The 26,949-nt window shown below is 41.2% G+C and overlaps 1 protein-coding gene across 1 annotated transcript in view; it reads left to right on the top strand.

Annotated features, from left to right (window-relative positions):
* Positions 1-13,605: 13,605 nt before the first annotated feature.
* nsd1b (nuclear receptor binding SET domain protein 1b) overlaps positions 13,606-26,949 on the top strand; it is a 43,507-nt gene continuing 30,163 nt past the window's right edge. The window contains exons 1-5 of the mRNA XM_080307582.1: positions 13,606-13,799; positions 14,784-15,688; positions 20,016-20,160; positions 22,392-22,564; positions 22,752-25,758. Of these exons, the coding sequence (XP_080163708.1) occupies positions 14,801-15,688; positions 20,016-20,160; positions 22,392-22,564; positions 22,752-25,758 (4,213 nt within the window). The 5' untranslated portion in view covers positions 13,606-13,799; positions 14,784-14,800. The remainder of the gene's footprint in view (positions 13,800-14,783; positions 15,689-20,015; positions 20,161-22,391; positions 22,565-22,751; positions 25,759-26,949) is intronic.

A 26,949-nucleotide genomic window follows, 5' to 3' on the forward strand; every position in this document is an offset into this window, starting at 1 on the left:
ACAAAAAACACACAACATATAAACCTTAATAAAATAATTTAAAATATTTGTAAAGATTCAAAGAAATCTTAAAAGAAATCAATAAATACACAAACACTTCAACCAGTGCTTCCTCAGACTAGATGAGTAACGGGAGCCATTGACTGTCAGATCTGTGCTAATATTTAGTGATATCTGATACAAGTGATTTCTCTGGGTGGTATCGACGATACTGATTCGATACCAATACTTTGTACGCACACCCCACTTTTCAGTTATTTATTTGTAAAAAATGTTTGGAATCATGCATGATTTTCGTTCCATTTTGCATTGGTCTTTCAGGTGGAATTCCAATAAAATTGATTCATGTTTGTGGCTGTAATGTGGGAAAGTTCAAGGGGGCCGAATACTTTTGCAAGCCACTGTATATCTTGTCATTTAACATATATATAGCTGCCTGGACATTTCAACAAAAACATTCAACATTCGCACTTTCCCTCATTCATAGTGCTGCTGTGTCACACTACAAATTTTGGTATCGATCCAATAGCAAGTAAATATTGGGCCAGTATTGCCGATATCAGTACCAATAATTGTAAGTTATTCAGGCAGCTAATTGGGAAGAGTAGTGTGCCATGACTTATGAGATGAATTCTCAATTTTCAAATTCTGAAACAGCACCAATCCGTCTGTCGATATCCGGCTCCCTTCTCCCATCACTCGCGAACAAGACCCCAAGATACTTGAACTCCTCCACTTGGGGCAGGAACTCATCCCCGACCCGAAGTGGGCACTCCACCCTTTTCCGGCTGAGAACCATGGCTTCAGATTTGGAGGTGCTGATCCTCATTCCCGCTGATTTCACACTCGGCTGCGAACCGTTCCAGTGCAAGATGGAAGCCATCACCCGATGAAGCCAACAGAACCACATCATATGCGAAAAGCAGAGATGAGATTCTGAGGCCACCTAAGTGAAAGCCCTCCGCCACTTGGCTGCGCCTGGAAATCCTGTCCATAAAAATTATAAACAGAATCGGATTACAAAGGGCAGCCCTGGCGGAGCCCATCACCCACCGGGAACGAGTCCAACTTATTGCCGGTAATGCGAACCAAGCTCTTGCAACGGTTGTATAGGGATCGAATGGCCCGTAGCAATGGGACAGACACCCCATACTCCCATAGCACCTCCCACAGGACACCCCGAGGGACACGGTCAAATGCCTTCTCTAAGTCCACAAAACACATGTAGACTGGTTGGGCAAACTCCCACTTTAAACTTTATGGATGCACTTATTATGTGGCAGACATCTGAAACAGCATGGTTCCACTGGAGAGTGAACCCAGGACCTCCTACGTGTACGGTAAATCAGACGTGACGACCACAACACTATGGAACCACTACAGCTGACAAATCACTGAATGAATGGCTTTAAAAATCTGTACATGGCTCAATACACATAATTTAAAGGTGGTTTGGTCGTATTGAATAACACTTGAGGTCCTTGTTTTTTAATTAATGTGTAAGCACATTACACATCCTCGAGGAACAATCCTTTCCATCCAATATACATATCCACCAATGAAGTAAACAAAGACTGGATGCCTAAATAGAGTCCTAAAGTCCTAAACGCCTAAATAGATGGGCGTCGATTTGTGTGTAGTTTTGGATACAAAGCTTGTGTTTTTAATGTTTAGAACAAACCAATATTTTGACTGGAGAAGATGTACAGGGAACAGATTGTCAGTGGTACTAGGTCAAAGATACACCATTTGGTATTGTCTAAAACACTGGTTCCACTGGGGATTGAACCCAGGACCAGTAAAGCAGACGTGATGACCACTACACTATGGAAACCTCACGCCTTTGTGTAGACACAGTGCTGGGCTTTACCACCAACTTGCACTTTAGACGAGTGGGTTTGGAAACTTCATGAAACATATATGTCTTAACATATAATCAGACAGTAAATAATTGTCACATATAAAGCAGACGTGATACCCACAACACTGTGGAACCACGACATATCTTGCCACTAAATGAATGACCAGTGAGCATGTGACAGATGAAGGTGGCCTGGTCTCATGATTAACGGTCATGTCTGATGTTAGGTGATGGCAGCAGGATGCACTATGGGAAACTTTGGATTATGGTATTATTTTGATATCAGTGCTCCATAATGTGATTTTTTTTAAGTCTTGAACAGGAGATTTTTTTCATGTTCCCACCTTGTGTTGGTGTAGGTCACATACACCCTTACATTGAAACAGGTGGCCTCTTTTAGCAGGAAAACACATCCTATCACAGACATCTGGGCTGTGGAGGGTCCAATAAAGGATGGTACAGCCCCGCATTACACCTTCAGAGCTGCTATGGCTGGACTAAGGACGCCTAAGTGATCTTAAGCAGGTGCTGATTGGTGTAACCTTTTATTACACTCTGCTCCGCGTTAATGTGGCAAGAGGATCGTATGTTTCTGTGAGCACTTGTCTAAAAGAAACAGAGATCTGCTTTCTGTCAGTGACCTGCCCACAGCCGTTTTCCTTGACCCCTGGGACAAATTAGCAGCCAGGCTGAGTGGTGGAGCCACATCTAACCTTCTTATTAGATCCATGAGATAGATAGTCCCATGCAGGCCAGGACAGCTGACAGCTGGGTTCAGCTGGGGTCAGAGGTCATGGATTGGCAGCAGTGGGGGAGTGAAGTGGAATCTGAAACAACAGGAAGAAACACACACACACACAGTTCCGGGAGGGAGACAGTCGTGGGCCTCCGGATCTCTCTCTTTCGCTCAGTCAGTTCACTAAAATCTCATATTTGAAATCAAGAGGCTTTGCTCTGTGTGTGTGTGTGTGTGTGTGTGTGTGTGTGTGTGTGTGTGTGTGTGTGTGTGTGTGTGTGTGTGTGTGTGTGTGTGTGTGTGTGTGTGTTTTACAGGAATCTAATGTTATGTAATTTGTAATTTATTTCTCTCCTTTATAAAGGGGGGGCATCTGAATCCTGTCATAAAAATTGCTTTTTCAATGATAAAATATTATTACAGATTGGTACATAGTCTGATTTTCCTGACTTGCTTGTTTATGTCTGTATCCTTGTGTGCTCTGTATGTCAGTAACAACTTTGTAACAACTACTGAAGGAATTATTTGAATAAAAAGTATCCATAACGAAAAGGTTCCGGTGGCGATTGAACACAGGCAGAATAAATGGTATTAAATAACAATATACTTTTGTGGGCTAACTGTGAAACACGCAGTTAATTAAATGCACAAACGTAATTTTAAAGCAACTAAATTTTGTGTGTTAAGTATTACATTTTACATAAAGGTTTGTGTGTAACTGATATAAAGCGGGCAGGAAGGGTTAAAACATATTTGTATAGTTCAAAGCCTAAGGAGATATAGCAAACATTAAACAGAGATTGGGTTGGTTGGTTTGGCCTTACTTTGTGCACAGGTAAAAGTTGCTCATATAGTCATGATCTCATCCGGGATCTGACACTGTTTAGTCGCTTTAGTCACTTAAGACCTCTTTTCTGCGTTGGTGAAACTGTGTGAGCTCTGAGTGTTGGATCCGTCAACACTGGGCGCTGTTTTGCTGCCCCCTGGTGGATTTCTGAAGTCTTTACACTTTTTGTTTGGTTTGTTTTAATGATTATAAAGAAATGTGTTCTGAGGTGATAATTAAAAACATGTATGATATGATAATGTGATGCTTGTTAGGAAAATATGAATAATTCTTATAGCAAGCACAAAGGTGCATGTGTGTGCACACACATACACACACACACGCACATATTCAGTATTGTGAATACACTCCTATACTTTTAAGTTGAAGCAGTCAGTAAGATTGTGGGATTTCTGTCTTTGATTTTTGTAATATTTTGTATAAAAACCTTTTAGTGACAAATTTGATCGACGTGGACATGGATGACATTTGTGTTGTATGAGTCTGTGGAAAGATGTTGTTCCAGGTTAATGAATGTACTTGTCGAGATCACAGCATCCACTTTTATTCTCTAAAAACATTAGTAGAGTACTGTCCAAAAATCCTGAATCACTCTTCATTTCTTTGCATTTGGCTTTCGCAGAACCAAACTTTATTATAATATTTTATCTATAACACTGATCAAACAAATAAAATTGTATTTAATTATAATGTAATAATAATGCTTTATTTAAACTGATATCTATAATACTATTTATTGCATCCCATATAATAATTTTGGGTGTTTGTTTTTGTCTAAAAGAAGTGATGGGCATATGTTAATGTTTATGACCTTTATTGGGAAGCTGACATTTTTCACTTCTATGCTTGGTAGGTTCTCGGGGCCAAATCCAACTCATTTCAGCTACAGGCTAACACTGCAGTTTGCTCAGGTCTATACCGAGCTTCTGTTTCTCTGCTCCAGCCATAGAGTACGTATGAGATGGACACAACCACAGTAGGCAACTAAAATGTATCTTTGTTTATTATGTCTTTTGTCACTTTTTGCCAAAATCTTACTTACAGATGGTAAACTCAACTGTAACGGTGCCAGGCTGTGACTTATTTTTCATCCTTTAACTGCCTCTGTGGTAACAGCCTTTGTCCTGATTGTCCAGGTCACTAGACGTTACGGGTAGAAAAGCAGGAAGACATTGCATGACTTCCTGCGAGATAACGGCTGCATACACACATCTTTGTGTCTCTTTAGAATGCCTCGTAGCGAGACTATGCAGTGGTGAGACTATGCTCAGAGTCCATGCTTGATGGATGTTTGGTGCATGGACTCTGAGAACTCACTGCTGTTGACCTGCGATATCACTGTTTAATTTGACTGTTCAAAGCAGGCCACAGGGAGATGCTCCAGTGTTTCTAACTGGCTCTCTGCCACTAGGTCTGACTGAAACACCAAGAACACTGCTGCCTGTTGTAACTTCTCACAGGACAAGCTTACTCTAACAATGTATCCTTTTTTACTCTAATCTTGACAGTAATCTAAAAAATCATCATCCAGTACCATTTAATGAGACTTGAAACTCAAGAATGAGGCCATAAACTCATCAAGAAAAGTCATAAATTAAGTTAGCAAAAGGATGTTTTCCCATAAACTTCTATACAATCTAACTTGCATCTAAATAAGTCACCCCCTACTGGCTATTAAGAAGAATTCATGGTTTTCCTTCACCTTCCATCTCTTATGCACCGACTATGGATAAAGCCAGGGGTTAAAGTGGACTGGAACCGTTTTCCAGCACCATCAGTTAATGAGTAATCAAATCTGTTAAATAAATAAATAAATAAAAAAAGTTTTATAAAATAATAAAATGATGTCATCCCACAGGTTCTTACAACCTCAATGTATCCTTTTTTTTCGATATCACCATGATGTGTTCATGCTGCTGATGTCAATAAAGTTGTTGCCAGACTTCAGCATCTGAGGGCTCTGGCTAGCATGTCAAACCATGAGTCAGTGTAAATGGAATAACATTCATAATTGGCAGGTAATTTCAAAAATTTCAAACAGCTCAACAAATATCATCAAATACAATCTAAAGTTTGGAGCACAAAATTATTGATTCATATTTATTGAAAATGAAAAGTTACTTTTAAGTCCACATGTAATTAAAAATTCCAATAAAAAAATAAAGGGGTATGTTAGCTGCCCCATACATCCCAATCTACTACATGTCTTTCTTTTCAGGGTAAGCAGTACCCTGGTAAGCAGGTCAGCAGCCATCAAGTTGTGTGTTATTACTGAGAACTTCCATTCAGCAAAATTCTTCCCTGTTAGGAGCAAGTTTTCCAAATCTGAAGGGAGATATTCTGAAAAGACTGACCAGATCCTCTCATCATTTTCTTTTATACTAGCATCTAATCTATCATGTGGCAGGGTGTTAAATTTCCAGTATCAAAGAGTAACGCTAGTTGGAGAAACTTTGATCCAACTATGTAGATAAACTTTCTGGAGATGAGAAGGAGCTTATAAATATTCCACTAGGTTCCCTGGAGATAAATGTCCAGAACCTGGAAATTAATTTCCACTCCCAGAAGGAGTGCAAATATGTTCCCTAATCAAAAAGCACTAAAAAAATAGAGGAATTTATCTTGTGCAAAGTCTTGTACAATCAGACCTGATCACTTAAAATTAAATAGAGCCTGTCTGATAAAGTAAAGATCGCTACAAGAGTTCAAAGAGGGACACAACAACTTAAGACCAGTCGAGAAATAAAGTCACTGACATCTATCAGTCTGGGAAGGGTTACGAAGCCAGTTCTAAGATTTCGGGATTCCAATGAACCGCAGTGAGAGCCATTATCTACAAATGGAGAAAACCTGGAACAGTTCTGAATCTTCCCAGAAGTGTCCAGCCTACCAAAATTACTCCAATGTTTCATTCAGGAGGTCACAAAAGACCCCAGAGCAACATCTAAAGTACTGCAGGCCTTGCTTTCCTCAGTTAAGGTCAGAGTTGATGATTCAAGGATGAGATGGCATCCTTGAATCAGAGTTCAAGGAGGAAAAGGAGGAAACCACTGCTTATCAAAAAGAACACAAAGGCTCATCTCACATTTGCAAAAAAGATCTTGATGTTCCTCAAGACTTTTGGGAAAATTTTCTGCGGACTGATGAGATAAAAGCTGAACTTTTAGTAAGGGTTAAGTCCCATTACATCTGGTGTACAACTAGCACGACCTTTCATAAAACGATCATAACAACACTGAATCATGGTGGTGGTAGTTTGATCGCCTGGGGCTCCTTTGCTGATTCAAGAACTGGACGACTTGCGGTTATTGATCAACCAGATCTACCAGAAAATCCTCCAGGAGAATGTCCGGCTATTACTGTGCTCTGAAGCTCAAGCTGACTTGGGTTATGTAGCAGGACAGTGATCCAAAACACACCACTAAGTCCACCTCTGAATGACTGAAAGAAAAAAAAACAACAAAATGAAGGTTTTCAAGTGGAGTGGCCTGGTCAAAGTCTGGACTTAAATCAGATTGTAATGCTTGGGTATGACCTTAATCAGGCTCGAAAACCCTCCAGCGCTGCTGAATTAAAATAATTCTGCAAAAAAAGAGTGGGCCATCTATTATTAAAGTTTGGTTGAGGATCTGAAACATGTAACAAATATGCAAAAATAATAATATGTTGTCTTATAATAATAAGAGGGAGGGACTAAATGCTTCTGCACCACATTGTATGTATTTAGTAATTTCGTCCCAGACTTTGATACTAAAGTATGCATTAAAAAACTTATTTTTGATCTTCCCAGAGGCCCAACATTGGCAGAGGACAGCCTCCCTTTGCAGCCCACCCCGTCAGCTGTCAGAGTATGCAGGCAGTAATGTCAGCAAAAAAAAAAGGAGGGAGGAAGAGGGGGAAATACAGAGATCCCTCCCTCTGCTGTACAGGAAGAACAAAGTCCTGTGCTCAGCCCTGCAGGAAAAAAAGGAAAGGAAGGGCATTTGTTTTATTGTAAACACACAATTTATCAACAATTACTTCATGAGCCTCATATCCTGAAACTTCGATTGCAGATCCCAGTTGAGAGCAGAAAAAAATCCACCAAACCGAATGAAGAGAGTGGAGATAGGCAGACAAAACGCTCCTGATACAGACATCTAACTTTTCCTTGTGAAAAGTAAGATGTCTGTATCTGCCAACGACTGCCAGCGAGGTGAAAAGCAAGCCTGGCTAAGTTTAATCAGCCAATACTGGCACAAGTACAAAAGTATCAAAACAAAAAGTAAAGGAGTCAGGTTGGGGTTTCAGATGCTATCAGCGTGGACAAGAATATCTGTTATTTTATACGTATTAAATAAAAAAAAGAAAAAGTCAATTATGAGCATCACTCCCCATACAAATCTATCCAGCTTGTATACCGGTTTAAGTTCTGTTCCTTGAGCTTCAGAATTCAAGACCAATACTGAAAGAAGTTAAAAGCAGGTGAAACCCATTAAACCTAAAGAAGCTCATTCGGGTCAGCTGACGTGTTTGGAAAAAACTGCGATGACTGTGTGAACTCTTTTATTAGCAGAACAGAAACCACAGAGTCTTTCAGCTGAGTCATGTGAAGGCAGGGAAAATAAATATCTGTAACACACTAAATTGCTCATCACTATTAATCTGTATGTATAGTGAAACTCGAAAACCTCGTGGTGCTCTGCAGGAGAAGCACCCACTCTGGTTGATGCATGATGAACTGCAAATCCTTTACATAAGAGATGATATGTTTAATAGGGGAAAAAAGTGAAGGGAAAGTCTAACAGTCAATCAAATGAAAAAAACAAGAAGAGAAGTTCAAAGGGAAACCATATCATGGCACAGATAAGAACTCATAGGGTTGACAAATGTGCAGACCCATCGGTTTGATTCTTAACAGTGTATCTTAATTACGTGTATACCGTTTTTATAGTTCCCGCTCATTGCACTCATATCTAGCACTAGTTTTTGTGGTTTGTTTTCAGAGAATGAACTACTAAAGCTGTACTTTTGATAACTCACCAAGCACCAACCAGCAGACACACAAAGTCTGAAACTAGCATTTAGTTTTTATTAAGAAGGTGGTGGAGACCAGTAAATGTTGGACTTATTCTCACTGACTACTATATTAGACACACATTGCTAGTATGCCGTAAGACCTTCTTTTCCCTTCAGAGTTGTCTTAATTTCTAATGGCATAGATTCAACAAGTTTTAATATTCATAAGAGATTTTGGTCCAGCATCACACAGTTGTTGCAGATTTGTTGGCTGCACATCCATAACTTGGATCTCCTGCTCCACCCCATCTGAAAGGTGCTCTAGTAGGTTGTAGGTTGTGGTGTTTAAATGATGCTCAGCTGGTACTTAAAAACATAAAACGACCCAAGAAAATGTTTGCATCATCATTGATGAGTCTGTTTGAATTGTAGCCTCGGTTTCCTGTTTTTAGCTGACAGCAGAGGCATCCAGTGTGGCCTTTTGCAGCTGCACCCTGTCTGCTTCAAGGTTCGATTGTGTTGTGTTCAGAGATGCTCTTCTGCAAACCTGTGTTTGTAACAAGTGGTTATTTGAGTTACTGTTGTCTTCTTTGCCTTCAGCTTAAGGGAGTCTGACCATTCTCATCTGAACTCTGGCATCAAGAAAGCATTTTCATCCAGACAACTGCTGATCCGTTCTCTGTAAGCCCTACAGATGATTGTGTGGGAAAATCCCAGTAGACCATTCCATTTAGCACCAACAACCATGTGACATTCAAAATCAATCAAATCACCTTTCGTCTTTATTTTTTTTTAGCTCTATTTGAATGTCAGGAGGTCATCCTGACTATGTCTACATTTTTAAATGTTCTGACCTTCTGCCATATTAATGGCTGATTAGATATTCACATTCAAACTGGTGCACCAAATGAGGTAGCCAGAGAGTTTACATCAATTGACTTTAAATGATTATATAATTTTTCCGTGTACATCCTGCTCCATGAGCTGGAGAGAACACGGCTGGAAGAATATTATTAGATACTTCAAGACACCATATCAAGAGAGATATAAAGGCGCTCATATGCCATGCTGGAGACAATGTGGCTTGACTGTTGCTAATCATTTCCATGTCTTTTGGGACCGTCCCAGGTTAAAAGATTTCTGGATGGGTGTCCAGGCCTCCTTAAGCGCAGTCTTTAACGCTCAAATACCTCTAGATTTTAAGGTTCTATACATGGGTCTGGTGCCTTTTCTGGAACGTAGGAGTGAGATTAAGTTGGTGCAACTACTCTTGGTGGCAAGTAAGAAAACAGTTACAAGAAGATGTTAAGCCCAGTTCAGCCTACCCTGGATGACTGGTTTGGGCTTTAGAGATATTTAGAATGGAAAAACTGACATATCAGTTAAGAAATCAAATTGTTCCAAATTTGGAACAAGTGGATCGTATTCATTACCCCCACAAGAGCTGACTTTACTTGATCTCAGTGGTACTTGTACCTTTGTAACCTACTTATCTAACTGTTGACCATTCTTAATTCATTTATTTTATTTACTTTTTTTTCTACTTTTTTTCCTCCCTGGCAGCAGAACGGGCAACCCCCCAGTTAATGATTATAGTTCCATATAATTTGTTCTACCTTTATGTAATATGAATCCCCTCCTAGAGAACATGTGAACCTTTTAGAACTTTATTTATCAGGCTATTCTCCTAGTAATATCCATTAGAGGATAATATGCACCTGTCGATCACTGTGTTTGTCATTTGCTTCTCCAGGATTAACTCCAAAAACCTGGAAGGACTCTGTTTTCATGTCATTCACATATTGCTATGTTGATAGATTTTTCTATCAACATAACACAGAGCACACAGAAAATATTTCTGTGTAACTGTGTCATCTAGTAACTGTTTGATAACAGGCTTTTGTATTAAATTGGTTCTCATCTCTCTCTAACTCTCTGGAATACCCTCAAGGAAGGTAGTGTGAGGATATAATGACAGAGGCGTGTAAAATCAGCCAAACAAACAAATATTTTACTCCCTCTTCATATAAGCAAATCAAAATAATGATTAAATGGCAGCTACAGACACCACAGTGGTGTCATAGCTGCCATAGGAATTCCCCTTTGGGATAAAAACAAGAAGTATATCTTACTAGTAAGTTGCTGTTTAAAATTTGTCTAATTTGTAGTTTAGTTTATGTTTTGTTTGATAATCTCACTATCATATATAATACATGACATCTATGTCTGCTAATAGTGTTCAACTCCTCCTACATGATCATGAGTTAAGCAAACAAACTTGGGACACAGATACATCGAAGTACATCTACTAAAGGTTCTCATCTACCATATCACATATTGTAGCGTTATTGCATTGCCTAGCAACCAACTACCAATCGTGTATGAGTTTATGCACCCACAATATCTTATAAAAGCAGAGTAGCATTTTAATTTCACGAGAGAGGCATCTAATCTATATCCACAAAAGCTGACGTACGCATTGTTACTTCGTAATGCCATCGAGTTGCCCAGCAACCACTTAACAACAGACTAAAACGACAGTGGAGGAGGATCTCAGCAGTGCGTGGAATCCACAAAAATGTGCTAATTCCTCTAATTCATCATAATATATACAGCACAAACAGACCAAACCATACTGTATTGTGACATCGTAATCGTAAAATATTATGTAGTGCTTTACAGTTGTGAAATTGGCTACAGGTTAGCAACATTTAGCACTAATATAACTTGTCAAAAATAATCACAGAACATTTTAAATAAGATAAGATAAGATAAGATAACCTTTATTAGTCCCACACGTGGGAAATTTGTTTTGTCACAGCAGGAAGTGGACAGTGCAAAAGTTATGACGCAAAAATTAGAATACAATAAGAATAAATACAGTACACAGCTGTACAGAATAGAATAAAATAATATACTATATACAGTAGAATAAAATTGAATAAAAATATACAATAAGATAAAAATAGAAATGCAGGACTGAGACTAATGAAATAGTTTTTCTCATTTAAGATGGACAAAATAACAGAAGCACAAAATCCTTCTGATGATTCAATTTCAATGAACTGTAACTGTGCGTATATTAATTCCAGTCTTTTTGAATCACTGAATCGTTTTTCCACGTCTTGCATCTACTGAGTTCATGGGTGTGTTAAATGAGTATTGACAACTTTTTCACACTTTAAATCATTTGCAAACGGAAGCTCTGACTCATAAAGCACCTGAACCTGCAATGATGCAGCGGTGGAAAGTCCGGGAAGCGGAGACTGACCGTGAAACCGAGTTGAGTGACGCCAACAGCGGCTCGCCGGGAGTTGCGCGACCGTGCCGATCCGCGGCGCTATTCTGCGCTGCGCAAACCCCTTAGCAGGCCCTGTCCTTTTTGCCCGTCTCTCCCCTCGCCTTTCTCCTGTCTGTCTCTACAAGTCTGTTTTTCTTTCTCAGCAGACCACTCCTGCCAAGATCGAGGCAGAAAAGCAAAACGCATCCTAAATCGTCCGGGTTTCCCCCTCCCTCTCAAACGGAAAGAGGAGCTCACACCAAGTGTGTGTGACGGCAGAAAGCGTACATTAATCTGACTCTTCTTTGTTCTGCTGGCTCAGAAATGATCTTATCGGACTAAAGGGTGTATTTATTTAACATCAATAGTTGACCCACCCAATGTTTTTTTGACAGAGGAGGGGTTGCGAGTGCTTTTTTGCGGCATGTCGGTTGTAAATGCCGTTTCTCACATCGCCACCCGGTGACTGTGGAGAGGTGTGTGTATGTGTGTGTGTGTCTTTGTGGTTGGGGGGGGGGGGGGGGTATTTTTTCGTTTACACCTGAAACAATCCCCCGACCATCCTCCGTGTCCCCAGTCACACATCCTCCCCACAAATCTTCAAATCTGGAGATTTCCTCAGCCATAAAAAACAAACACACCACGGCAGAAATCTCGTATGTCTCCCCGGCCGAGTGAGCTGCAGTTGTTTTCAGCTCTCAACCCCTCCGTGTGACAGAGAAGAAAAGCCTTCCCTTCAGACGTGCACACAAAAAGAAAAACTGGAAGCAAAGCAGCACGGTCGACGGTTAAAGTGCCATTAAATGTTGTGGTTTTTGCTGTCAAGACGTACGTTTGGCACACACACACACACACACACACCAGAGGATAAGAGAGCCTCAGTCCCCCTCCTGTCGTGGCAGAAACGCTCATAAGACAGTGACTTTGGGAGGCACAACATGTTACAGAAAATGTTACTGCCGTGACAAGACCCAAAGCAGCCTGCAGAAACCCCATCAGAGCACGGCAGAGGTGCGCTTTGTGGTTCAGTTTCTCCGTGACTGGGTGAACTTTATATCGAACATATATTAACACTTTGTGGCCTGTTTTTTTTCCCTCCTCTCAGGCTGGAGGACTCCATTTTGAAGGGACCGGGTGTGCAGCCAGAGAGACTACACAGCAACTCGTCTCAGGAAAGGAAACCCTTCTGTTTTTCCGGGTAGACTGCTGCACCATTTCACAGCCTCTCAGACGTGGTGGTGGACATTTTTGTTGATTTATTTATTTTTATTACTACTCGTCTTATCTCCAGGAGCATGTGAGCTTGCCCTCACATGCGGGGGTTGTGGTGGTGGTGGTGGTGATGAAGAAGATGTCAGTTGTTGGCACAAGTTTGGCATATGGCATGTCATTGATGAAGGCAGCCCGCTTTGGGTTAATAATTGATGCTTGTAATTAAGAAGAGGGGCGGGGCGATTTTTTCTGAAGGTGTCGCGTGGTCGTCCGGTGCATTTTTTTGTTTTGTTTTGTTATGGGGTTTTTTGATGGCTGACAGCTCAGATTTTTCTCCTCTCTTTGTGTCTTTTTATATATCTTTTTTATTAAGGAGAAATTTACGGCCCCCTTCTGTGCTCCATGCTTTGGACCGGCTGGGGAGGGAGGCAGTGGTGACGACTGGCAGTGCGCACAGTAGAGATACTGACTTTCAAGGGGCAAGGCAGAGTCTGCGGGCAGGAAATAACCATGCAACAGAGCAAACATCCATAGACTGAGGAGGTGAGGGGGGATTATAAAGTTGTAGTTATAACAAAGCAAAGGGGGAGTGTCGCTGGAGGAGCACAACACGCCTGAATTTCTATTCCGGGGGCCGCTGGACCAGGCTTTTTAGCGCATGTTGAGAGGAGGAGGAGGGAGGAGGAGGAGGTGGAGGGAGGCTGTGGAGGGGGGGTAGAGAGTGAGTACGTTTCACAGGATCCAGGCCTAGTAGTATTGCCGCTGGGACTCTCCTCATCCGCTTTCAAAAAATTGGAAATTGACACATTTAAACGCCAAAATGAGCGGGGCGGGGGTCATTTTTGCGCTGGCCGACAGTGGAATGGTAAGATTCTCGCGACACATCCCGTGTCATGTGGCGTTTTCTGCGTGATTTTGCTGTTTGATGCACATAGCCTGCATCTGTCGGAGGGAAGCCCGTGGAAGTGTGTGTGAGTGTGTGTGTTCGTGAACTTGTTGTGTGTGTCGTGGTCTTCGCATGTTATGTATGTATGTGTCTTGTCTCTCGTGCATTCACTGAGCCACTGGAGAGCAGCGAACGACACGACACACACACACACACACACTCATGCAGCTGCACACAGACATACAAAAACACACAGATATATGTAGATGCAAACGCGCACACGCCTTTTGGGCACGCGCACGAACGGGTCCATTTTAATTCGCGTTTTCAGCGCCGGCGCGTGAACGCGGGCTTGATTTTCTTTTTTATTAATTATTTTTCCCCCCAACACGACGGGATGTGATAATGTCACCGGGTTTATTGATACTGTAGCCATGCGTGCGAGTTTACAGGCTGACCTTATCGCGCTTGATGTCATTTTCATCATATCGCGATAACATTCCTAAAAGGATTTTGCAGCTCGACGGCGGTGTTTGCGCAGAATCCCCTCTTACAATGACACGTTATTATTTCGACCTTCCCGTCGTCAGTGAGTCTGTTTACGTTTTTTTTTTTGTTTTTTTTGTTCCCAAATTTTGACACCACGGGAAGGCAGGCTGTGTTGTCTTTTGCGGATCTCGCCTCTGTGAGCTGTGCCCTTTCTCTGCCACTTTTTTTTTTCAAATATCTCATTACTCATTACTGCTTGGGATAACTTCAGATAAGCTCTTAAGACGTTTAAGTGACTGAAAGATGTGCCGAAACAAAATTTTAAAAAATGTCACAAATAAATCAAAGAAAATAACAGCCTTGAAGAATCAGAATGGATTTTAATGTACAAGGCATCTCCCAAAGTCTTTATGTTTTGGTTTTCCATTTAATGAAAGAAGGCCCTTCATTGATTATTTTGTCTTCATGTTTCAGGGAGGAGTCATGCCAGCATGAGTGGGCCTTACACAGGCCCAGGAAGGGAGAGTCATCAGACCAGCTGCCCTTTGACCCCTGGGTGTGACCTCACCGTCCTCTCCTGCCCCTCCAGACGCCAGGATCACAGGCTTGGGCTAACCATGTCAGGAGGCACCTCCTCACTCAAACATGCTTCCTCTATCTATGGGTTCACGACGCAAAGGGACCACTCCTCCTCATCCTCCTCCTCATCTTCGTACAGTCCTCTCAGGAGGCTCCAGCATCTCACCACCATGGTGAGCCAGCCTGACCTGGTCTTGCCGCTGCGGGAGCCAGAGAGGGGATGGGAGTGGGGGACACATAAGAAGAATAGGGAGAATATGGAGAGGGACTCCTGGGCTGATTGCACTGGCAGGGATCACTCTGGAACCCAGGTTACAAGCCGAGAGGCAACCGTTGTTAACATTGCTTCCAAAAAGAAACAACCTGAGGTCCAGACGGGAAGTAGAGACACACCGGCGCCTAATTATACTGATTCTGTCACTTCGGAGAAAAAGACAGAAAACTGTTTCTCCGGCCCACCCAGTCCGGCCTTCTCCCTCGACAGTAACAGTCCCTTTGCGAACAACTTACTCCACTTTGAATCCTCTTTGTTTGAGGATGACGACAATGACATGGAGCGGAGGACCGTGCCACCTCTCAGTGGCATTCAGGAGAAACGGGAGAAGGTGGGGAATGTACTTCAGTCCGCCTCCGGAGACGTAAACTTGCACTCCAAAGACTCTTCTCTGACGACAGCCAAAGTCGTCACCCGCTCCCAGTCCTCCGGTCAGCGCAGGAGATACTGGGATGGCTCAGAGGACGAGTGGGACAGCGACACCGAGTTACTGCTATTTGAGGATAGCCCCTCAAGGCATTCAATGGCAAGTTTTTCCCCTTCTAAGTTATCTCGTCATGAAACAGCAGCAGTTCAGAGGTTTTTAGAAGTAGCAACGGCTTTTGGGTCTAGCCAAAGGATTGCTGGCATTCACCTGGCTGGGAAATACTTTCTCCGGAGCTGGATTACAAAACTTTTTCCACACACAAACCTTGACCATGACATGCAGTGGCTCACTGCTTGTAACCTGTCATAACAAATCACTGGTTATTTTAAATGCTGGCCTGATGCAGACAAACGCACAGCTCCACGGCTGTTGCCCTGCCTTTAACAAACCGCAGCTGTCTGTTTTTAAAAAGCAGCAAAGGATAATTTTCACCTCCGCCATAGGTGTTCAAGCTGAGGGCAGAACTGAAGGGAGGGCGTGGAGGGTGAAATATGATGCCAGCGGTGCCGATGGCTTACTGACGGCATGCTTAGCTACAGGGCCTGCAGTTTGAGCTGTAGCAGAGGACACACAACAAAGGCTATGGAGGCAAATTACTCAAAAGCTCTTATTTAGTTTTTGTTGCGATTTATAGTAAAAAGTGACAGTTCTTTTACAAATCCGATTTTAAAATACTCCTTAAAACTGCAGAACCTTTCTAAGAAGTTGCCTTTACCATCTCAGCAGTCCAGTTGTACTCATCAGTATCAGTGTGAATTTTACATACTTCTACGATGCATATTTCCAAAGTGCTAAACAAACACTGAATAAATAGTCCACAGTTAACCCACTAAATCCCCGGTACCATTATAACCATCCTATAAAGCACACGATTGACTGTAGGTACCAGTTATCCTAAAATCTATGACAAAATGTCAAATTTCATATTCATATTAATATTAACTTTACTGTTTGCACTGTTTTACATGTTTTTATGATGGAAAGCCTCTGTGGGCTGCCTTCTTTAGGACACCGATAGGCTCACATAACAATCGATATAAATACAACACAGCGGATGTTTTCACTCAGTACAGTATATTTAAAGTAGGATACAAACAAAGTCCATACCATCCTTTCACATGCACAAGTTCAAAAGCATGACCACAAAATCCATTTGAAGGCACCGTCTGACCATCAACCAGCATCTGGACCCTGAAACTGAAGCATCTAAATGAAATGCAGGCGTCATTCAAGGAGGTTCCTTCCTGCTATAAGGGAGTTTTTTCTTCCCACTGTCGCCAAGTGCCTGCTGATAGGGGGTTGTCTGACTTTTGGTGTTTTCTCTCTGTTATTCTAGCATCTTTACCTTTAGAGTATAAAGCACCACGAAAACAGCTATTGTTGTCATTTGGTGCTTTATAAATAAAATGTTATTTAATTCTTACAGTGACCTATCAGAATGTCTTAAAAACCCATAAAAGCTTTTTGTTTGTAGACATGATGGGACATTGATGGCAGCCTCACAGGAAAGCCGTGTTCGTGAAAAATTCAGTTTAGTTTCCTGTAGTTTAAAGAGTTTTCCTCAACTCAAAGGAGGTATTTGAATTAAATAAATTATATAGTACATCATGTGTTGTTACCTTTAGAAGTGCTGGTAAAAGGATTAAAAGGCTACTTTGGACAGAGCTGGGCTAGCTGTTATCAGTAGGCTTAGCTCTCATGTCCTGGCTTTACCCCTGTGAAACTGTGTCAGACATGTTGGATGGTTATTTAACTAATAAAATATTTGGTTAGTTGTAGTTATGGTATCTTAACCTTTTGGTAAAGTGACAATCTTAGGGGTTTTCATTTAAGTAGCAGTGGTTATTGAGCCTCTGAAGCTATTCCCATATTTTATATATTTGCAGCGATGTGAACTAGGTGTCAGGGTAATGACCGGAAGGCTGAGATCCCGGATTCAAGTGATGGGAATGAGTTTCCTCCAAACAATGTCTGGGCTTAACCTTAAAGATAGGGTAGGGAGTTCAGTCATTTAGGAGAAGAGCCAACAATCTGCAGCAGTGGCTTGGGTAGCTGACGAGGATCCCTTCTGGACACCTTCTAGGTGAGGCGTTCCAGTCATGTCCTAATGGGAGGAAGCCTCAAGGCAGGCCCAGGACACAGAGATTACATCTCTTGGCTGGTCTGGGAACATCTCTGTGTCACCCTGGTTGGAGACTGTGGCTGGGCACAGAGAGGGCTGAGCATCTCAGCTCATACTGATGTCCCAGATAACTTGCAGAAAATGGATGGATGTGTTTTGAAATATTGCAGGGAGTAATAAAACAAGAACAGCCACAATGACCACAGTGTGGTTGGTTATCTCCACCAGGTAACCAAGTATTACTTTCACTATTCCCTGTTGTTCAAACTCATGCTGCATGCAGCTTAAAATCAGGTCACAGTTGGACTGCAGAATGATGGCAAAAGACAGGCTGCCTGTCAGCTTTATTCAAATGCCAGTAGTTTGTTTTTGCTGGCCAAGAAATCTGTGATCTATAGCGTAAAATCTGCATTTGCTGTTCCTACTATCACCCGCTGCAGTGATTCTCACACTGTGAGGTGTAGCGCCACGGCCGGATGGATGGGGATGACCAGGGGAGGGAAATATGACAAGAAATTCGATTCTTTTTCATTTTCAGTGATTTTTTTGTTTTTTGTTTTTCTCTCTTAGTCTAAAGTATGTCATGCCAGAAAAAGGTTGAGAACTAACACCCAGGCTTTTAGATTGACACCTTAAGTGAGCTTGTCTCCAGTGCTAACAGCTTTTCTGGTCACACAGCTCTCTCTGGAGCCCATAAAGCTTTATGAGACTTTATAGCCATACATCCTATAAAGTCTCATATGTGAGCACAGACTAATAAAAAAACAACTTTGCAAACATTGCAAAATACAACTAGTGACAATTTCTGAATGCTATATCATTTTATTTCACAATAATCCAAAATAAAATGCGTAGAATACTTTTTAAAGTGAAATTCTTGGTCACAGAAATGAAGAAAATAACTTTTTCATTCAACACTCATTTTGAATTGAGTAAGATATGAAAAGTTGTATCAGAAAAACAAAAATCAGTAGATGGAAGCAGAAACGTAAAGTTTAATATAGTTATATTACAGGTCTTGCAGTCTCCCGTAGCAGTCGTAGCATTAAAGTGTTAGGCTTGTATCGGACTACTGATCATGCAATGTGGACACGGCGTCTTGGCCTTACAAGACACTCACGTGAAATGAGGCACTAATCTCATTTTTATTACCCCGAATTATTTTGTTGTGGTTATTTTTATTTATAAAAAGATTTGCATTGGTGCTTGTTGCATTTTGAATGCCTCTCGGTATATTTTAGGCTTAACCTGAATCATTAGACTCATCCGGGGCAGTAGGTCTAAAAAATGAGAAATATGCTCATGTTTTTAATTTTGTGGTACAACTTGTGATATTTGCTCAATCCAGCATAAAAGGTTGAATGATAATAGCATTTTGTTTAATTTTTGTGATAAAGAAAATCATGTTAAATAGTATTCTACATTATGTTTTGCATTATTGTGAAATGTAACTATATACAATGCAGAAATTGTCTTTTGCAAAGTGAAGTTAGTGTGTTTTCAAATATGGGACTTTGCAGAAGTCCTTCATTTTTTTTTTTTTTTTTTTACTTTCTTTTTATTTCAACTAGCTTATACTGAGAGCTTTTTTAGTGCACCTGTCCCAAACTGCAGATATTGATTTAATTTTGTGATAAGAGAAGGGCAGTGAACATTTCAGGCTTTAATCTTTAATAATTTCTTATATATTCATGTTCAAACGTGGACTCAGATTGTAAAAAAATTATATCTATTTATAAAAAATACATGTTTTATATAAGCTAAATTATGTCTAAATTTCAAACTGTGACATTTTCAAGAAAAATCAGAGCTGATTAAGCAGAAAAAATTCAAAAAAATTGATGACTTGAGATGCAATGACCCTTTATTTTTACACAGGGTTAAATCATAGCAGCTCCCAATGTCAGCCCTCTGGTCAGGCCTGCTACATGCCAGTCATAATTCAGGCCTGCTCATGTATCTCCAAGTTCAGCCTGGTTACATTTACACAAACAATCCAGCAGCTACAATTGGTACTGGGTTTTGGTGTTTCCATGCTGAGGTTTGTGTCACGGTTTGAACTGGGCATGATGACAAGTTAAAATTAGACCACAGAAAAGGTTTTTGGAGGCCGTGAAACTGAAACTTTTGGTTAAAATATAAAATGATAGTAAATCCTTTTCATATCTGTTTGTGTGAAATATTTGTACACTTACACAAGGTCATATTTTATCTTTGCTCTTGTCTGTTATATCTTCTGTACTGTTCTGTTAAGTGAAAATAATTCTTTTACTTATATTTCCCTCTTCATTTTTCTGTTGTCAGCCTCAGAGCAGCCTCAAGAAAAAGTCTTTGCCACCTGTGAAGTTTGTTGAGGGTGAAGTCGTTTGGGCAAAGTTCAGCCGGAGACCATGGTGGCCCTGCGAGGTGATTGTTGACCCCGTACAAGGAGTCTATCACAGAGCGAAAGGTGGGCCTGGAACATTGTTGACTTACTGTGATAACCCAAGCCGGTGCTTGGTAAATGAGTAGCTTTTAATTGTTCTGTGCAATGGTTTGGTCTCTTAACTTCAGCTGGTGGTTACAGAATGAATCCGTGAGTCAATTAACGGTGATTAACAGCACATACACAGCCTGACGTTGAGGCTGTTTGAGATATATTTGATTATTTTAACTTCTTATACTGGGGTTGCCAACTTAAAGTACAGGTTGCAGTGAGTGTGGGGATTTTGGGAGAAAATTATGAGGTGTGGTAATTTGGCTACACTGCAACTATGTGCTTCAGGAGAAAACTTTGCCACTTCTGTAAAGCCTGAACAATAATACCCTTAATAAATAGTGAAAGCCCAAATCTGCAGGTGGTGTTCTTTACAGAACAATTATACTGGTTTATGTTTTAATGGTTTCTAAACACAGTTTAGCTAGGTTCCCCAGTCATACACGGTAGGTTAACTGGTGAATGTGACTGTGAATGATTGTCTCTCTGTTATATGGCCTGTTTATGCCCGCCGTTCTCACAATGACGACAAAAGTGACGTCACATCAACTGGCGCCGCTGCTGTCATGTCTGTTATTACTGCCACTTGAATCAGATATCAGTGCAGGAGCTCAGACGTTCCCAGATTAAATAGAGATGAAAAGGGGGGGAAATGTCGTGACTTCTCCTCATAAACCAGCACTGATGTGGGGATTTTGGCTGAGTGGCGACACTTATTGTTCGGGAGTAAACTGTAACAAGTGGTGATGTAAATGGGTTGGAGATATGCTGACGTTACTGTTCAAAGTGACCAATGTGGTGAGCATAAATTGGCCATTAGTCCTATAACAAACTGGCAGCCTGTTCAGGGTATATCCCGACTCTTTCCTAGTGACAAGCGGGTTAGGCTGCAGCTACAGCCACGACCCTGAATTGGTGAAGTGGAAGAAAATTGATGGATGTACACAGAACATTATCTCCTTATGTGATGCCAGGATGATGCCTTCCTGCTTTCTCTGGACAAAATATGTGTTTTTCACATGAAGTACACTTAAAAGATTACTCTCAAATTCATGCTCTCTGACATGAAAAGACAATTGTATGTATGTGTGTAGTTCTGTACAGTTTCATAAAATGTGTTTTCAGAGTTACTAGGCTACCCGTTTCCATATCAGAGGCATTCAAGCGGCAATAATAATTGGTGAATAAAAGCAACTGCTGTGTTTACTTACAGTAAAATAAAGATATCTGACATTATAAAGTTCAGGAATGAATTCGAGGGCTATGCGACTATGTATCGAGTGATGACTGCCTGAGGGTTTAGGGATATTGTCTTATTCTGTTATGTCCTTACTGTCCCTTACTGTAATTCTGTGTCTGGAATAATTGGTTTACAAATAATTAAAGAAGCTATCATTGTGCCAAGTGCATGCTCTCACTTTTGGGACGCTCATATGGATCCTGCTGCCAAATGTTATCTTAAGTGACGGATGACAGTCCTTTTCTACACTATGTTATCATTGGCTAGTTTTTCTTCACCTTTCACCATTTTATCAATGATGAACTATGATTGTATGCAGCTTTCTTAAAAGCTGTCATATATTGAGAACCTAAATGATTATGTTGGCTATGTGTTAGCCGCACATTAGTCTTTGTATACAAAGAATTGTTATTCACAAACAGTAACAATAACATTTCAAATTGCTCATTTATAGCAAATTACAATGAGTTTTTTTATTTATTTGGCGCGTTTCATTTCACGTAAACATAATGTGCCTAACATTAAAGATATAAATTAAAAACCTATGTAGGTGTCCTATGTCTTAAGGGAATAAAAACAAAAAAAACAAAGAAAAAAAGCATGATTATTGAATTTTTTTTAATGGTTCTTGGAGTGTTTTTATGATTCTAAAGTCACAGCGGGCCTCCTGCTGCGCCTGTTGCACATTTTCTTTTAATTTTACAGTACCTCCATAATCTGCAGCATATATGGTACTTTCCTTTCCCACAAAGAAGAAGTTCCATATAGAGCCATTTTTTTTCAGTTGATAGCATTGTGGTCATTTAGCAATATGTCATGCTCATAGTTCTGACATAAAGACATCATGTATTTCCATCAGTTATGGGTTGTTAAGACTGCTGTCTTCTTATATTTTCAAGTTCCCTTTTCTTCAGGTGATGCACTGATCTGACTGGACTGAGAGTAATTTTTGTTGTTGTCTCAGAGCCTAGCGACCGGCCCTGTCGGCTCTACCATGTCAGGACGTTTGGGGAGCCCCAGGAGCTGGTTTGGGTGGAGGAAAAATCAACTCATACTTTCCATGGAGGCTTTGAATTTGAACAGCTCCTCCTACTACGGCGGAGGGGGAAACAAAGGGAGCAGAACAGCAAATACACCGTAAATACCATTTTATTAATAGCAGGACAACACTTGCATGCCTTGAGTTAAAAAAAGAACCTTCCTGGTAGATAACAAAGGAAAGCTTGCACGTCCAGAAATAAAAGACTTGCTAAGGCCAAACAGGTTATTTCTGTAAGCTGAAATATGCGCAAAGATTGAGGAGTCTTTGCTTATCTTTCTCTAGATTGCTAAGCGGTTTAAGGAATCCTGGAAGTCCAGTGTGGCAGAAGCTGAATCCATTCTTCCTGAGAGACCCAAAATGGCGTCTTCCATGTCTTTGTCCATAGCTGATGCCTTCCATGATGCTTCCCCACTGGAAAGAGAGAATAAGACCCATCAAAACTTTCTTCCTGTCACTTCATCTGTCTCCACCCATACTGAGACGTCACACATAACCAATGGATCCATTCCATCCCCAGTAATTACACCCCCTGTTACAACTCCAACAAAGCCAAGCACTTTAAAGAAATCTTCTGGAAAGAAGAAACAGAATGAAGCATCAAAGGATACAAAAAGTAAACACTCTAAAAAGACATTGAATAATAGTCCTGACAAATCGGATAGAGACAGTGAGGAGTGCCCGTACTCTGACCTTGAGTCAGTCCCTAAAATTTTGTGTCCTAAAGCACTTGAACGTCAGCCTAAGCTAGTTCCAACTCAGCCGTCTGTTGTGGTTGTCAAAGAGGTAAAGAAGCAGCCTGAGATTCAAAGTGGTCTTTGGTTTAGCAAATCGAGCAAAGACAGGCGACCTAAAACAACCAGTCCAATGCCAGACCGCAGTCTCTTCAGTAAGGTCCCCTGTAAGAAAAAGAGCTCATCTGTTATTAGTAAAAAGACACCAGCTTCTTGTGCCTCCTCCTCTGTCAGTGCCGCCGCCAACGAGCAGTCAGGATTGTCGGACAAGCAGAAGACCACTGAAACGAATCTGCCTCCTGAACAGTCAGGAAATCTAAAGTGTAAAAACACTGTTGCTGCTAATGGGCACTTTGGTACAGCTGGTGGTGTGGGTGAGCAGAAGTCTCTAGACTCTGAGGATAGTGGTTGTTCAAAGGGTAGAAAGTCATTTGCCAGTTCAGTGGATACCATCAGTGGCACATGTGGCCAGTTAAGTCTTTCAGACATTAAGAAGTCCTTAGAGGCCACCGTGAAAGATAATTTGAGTGATCTATCCAGGTTTTCAGAGAGTGCAAAGATTGTCAGTCAAACTGAACATTCTGATGCGACATCTACTAAAAAACATTATACAACTGAAAACATTGCTGAGGAGGAAAAAGAGAGCAAAAATGCTTCAGCATCCTGTTTACAAGATAAAACTACGGACCCATTAGGGTGGCTAGAAACTCAAACGAGTCTGGTCTCTAAATGTAGGCTACCCTTTGTCAAATTAATACGCAAGGACATAAAAGATAAGAAGATCTCAAACTCCAATACAACTATTCATTCCAAAGACCAACCTGGAAGCACAAAGAAAGAGAGAAGATCGGATACTAACATGACTACATTGTCATCCAAACAATCAAACTGGATGGATGGTCAGGGAAGAGCCTCAAAAGACGAGGTAGTCGCCTCCAAAATAAAAGTCTCAGTTAAGAAATTAAAAGCACGCGGCAAGTCAAGTATGGTTAATTTCTCATCAGAATCATCACATGAGAATATCATGACCTCAAATGTTTCCACTGAGGAGTTTGGTAGCCCAGAAACAGAGGGAATACCAGTTTCAAATGGAAGTCTGAGTACTGTGAGTTACTCATCCTCGAACCAGTCAGATCAGTTTGAAGGTAAAAAGACACCCGACTCTAATGTAACAAGCAAGTCTTCTGAACAACTGGTCAGACCAGACCAAGCAACCACATCTGTCACATCACATAGAACGACCGTTCCACCTTCTCACCAGCGTGCAAGGTTAGCATGTAGAAGAGCTTATTTTCCAGGACGTCCTTCCTCTGAGAAAACCAAGAAAGTGGCCTATAAATTAAAGCGTGGCCTAGATGAAGTGAATAAAGTCATGCAAGAGCAGCCTGCCCACCTCCCGGCCAGCAGTCGGCTGATGACTAGAGCGCTGAAGGCCATGCAAGAGGCTGAGGAAAAAAAGCGTGAAAAAGTCAAAAAGGAGGCTGAACAGAAACAACCCTTGAATAATTTTAGAAAATCTGAGGACCTGAGCTGCAGTCCCAAGGCCAAATCGGACTTTTGCACTAGTAAAAAATCTCCAAAATCACATTCTAATGACAGTGTTGAGTATGCGCCTGACAGTTTTTCCAGTTGTAGCAGCCCCCATTTGATTTTTTCTGATTCCAATGACTATGACACAGATGTTAAGAGTGAAGATGAAGACCTCTCAATTCCCTCAACTCCACCGATGGACTTTATACCTCTTACTTCTAAAGCAAAGGCAAAGAAGGAGGATTGCTCCTCAGATGCATGGTTATCGCATTCACCGTCTTCGCCATTTGCTTTTATAAATGCCTTTAAAAATGTTGAAGAGGTCTCTTTTCAGTCCCTGACAAATGAAAGCAATGGTAAACCAGTTTCTTTCAAGCCGGACACCAACTACAAGTTTAGCACCTTCCTTATGATGCTGAAGGACTTGCATGACACTAGAGAGCGAGACGGTGCGCCCTTAGAACTGGAGATTGGGCCACCAAGTGCACATGTTAAGGAAGAGCCTTTAGTGATGCCAGGGGAGGCTACGCCTGCAGGACAAGATCAACAATTAGATTTTGTTCATAGCATCTCAAACTCAAGTCCAGATAAAACCATAGTCGCACATAATGAGGAAGGTCCGTATCAGATGTCCAAGAGGCCCTACAACAGACGGGGTAGCTCATCCAGGTGGAAAAAGAAAGCCAATCGCAAAGTGCCTTGTCGTCGTGCCAGGTCTGGGCCTGGTTTCCCAGGACTTGAGTCAGGAATGTCGTCCATGCCAGCAAAGGACTCTTCATCAACAGAGGATTGCTCATCAAAAATGCCGGGCATATGGGAGCAGCCTGGAGGTGGTGAAGGAGCAGTTGTGGTGACCGAGGAGGACAGTTGGAGCAGAGTAAAGGAGAATCTACAGATCATGGTGCCTTTGGAGCAGAAGGGTCGTGACATTGCACTGTCTTTGGAAAAGCCTAATGGGCTTGTGGACTGCACTAAGAAGAAGGCGAGCTTGACGCACAACACTGGAGAAGGTGACAAGGATCCGACAGGTAAGGAGAATTTAGTGTAGAGGCCCCCCACGGAGAGACTAAGCTGATGGGTGTAATGTAGAAGAAAGATAATGAGAAAAACTGAATAGAAGCCAGGGAGGCAAGGGAGAGCTAAAAGCAATTGTTTTTAAAGAGGTTTTTGTGTGTCTCAAGTGCTCCCACACTAGCACCGGCTTTTTCAAGTGTATAAATGCATTCATATTAGTGTGTTTACATAAACTGCTAGAACAAGCAGAATGGTCAAAAGGTTAAGAGTAAAACCCTGAACTCTTCTCTCCCTCAGTGGTTGCCATCTTGGCTTAGTAGCAGAAACATAAGGATAATTTCAGCCAGTTGAAGGCTACATCATCAGCGTTAATTTTGATTAATGACAATTAATGACAGTCACACCATGTTTAGAGGCCATTTCTCCATCTCTTGTTTATTTTTTAGAATTTTGTTTTATTCGTTGTTATAAATGCCAGTACAGATAAACCGGCTAATCACTAAAATCCTCAATGCAAATAACCAAAATATAGATGATGTTTGTCATGTCTTTGCTGTTTTTTTTGTTTGTTTGTGGGGGTTGTTGTTGTAAAGGTTGTGTCGATCGGATTAGCTTCATAACCGTGTGTACTCGTTACCCTTTGATTACTCAATTACAGAAGTACCTCATTCTGTTTAGATTAAATATTAAGCACTCTGGCAAATACCTCCTTAAAAAATAAATACTTCAGCCATTTTCAACTGCAAATTGCTAAACGTGGCCAATATCAGTTTTATACAATACGATTACGTCAAGTAAAACAACACTGTAACTAAAACCTGCCATAAATGTTGCCATGAGACAGAGTCAGACTGATATCAGTGTGTGAGGCAATTACATGCAGACGGTTTCTGATAATACAACAATTAATTGTGATAAATCACACATCTGTCACTGACTACATAGGTAGGAATTTCTGTTTTATTACATTTGTTCTCAGCAATAATCAGAATACATCCAGTTCATTTGAGTCCCCTCAAGTTGTGCTGATTGGGAAAGACTCCTTCAGACTGATGGCAACATGTTGGCAATGTGTCTGCTTTTATAAAGTAGGTGGTGAGTCAGTCCAAATTGGATTGTGACTGTTTGCAGAAAAGTTGCCTCCCATCGGGCAACCTGTGCAATCGCCTTGTGATTAGAAGTGGCCATTGGTGTGCAACAGCCTT

The sequence above is a fragment of the Astatotilapia calliptera genome, chromosome 10 (assembly GCF_964374335.1).
Source record: "Astatotilapia calliptera chromosome 10, fAstCal68.1, whole genome shotgun sequence".
Classification (NCBI taxonomy): Eukaryota; Metazoa; Chordata; class Actinopteri; order Cichliformes; family Cichlidae; genus Astatotilapia; species Astatotilapia calliptera.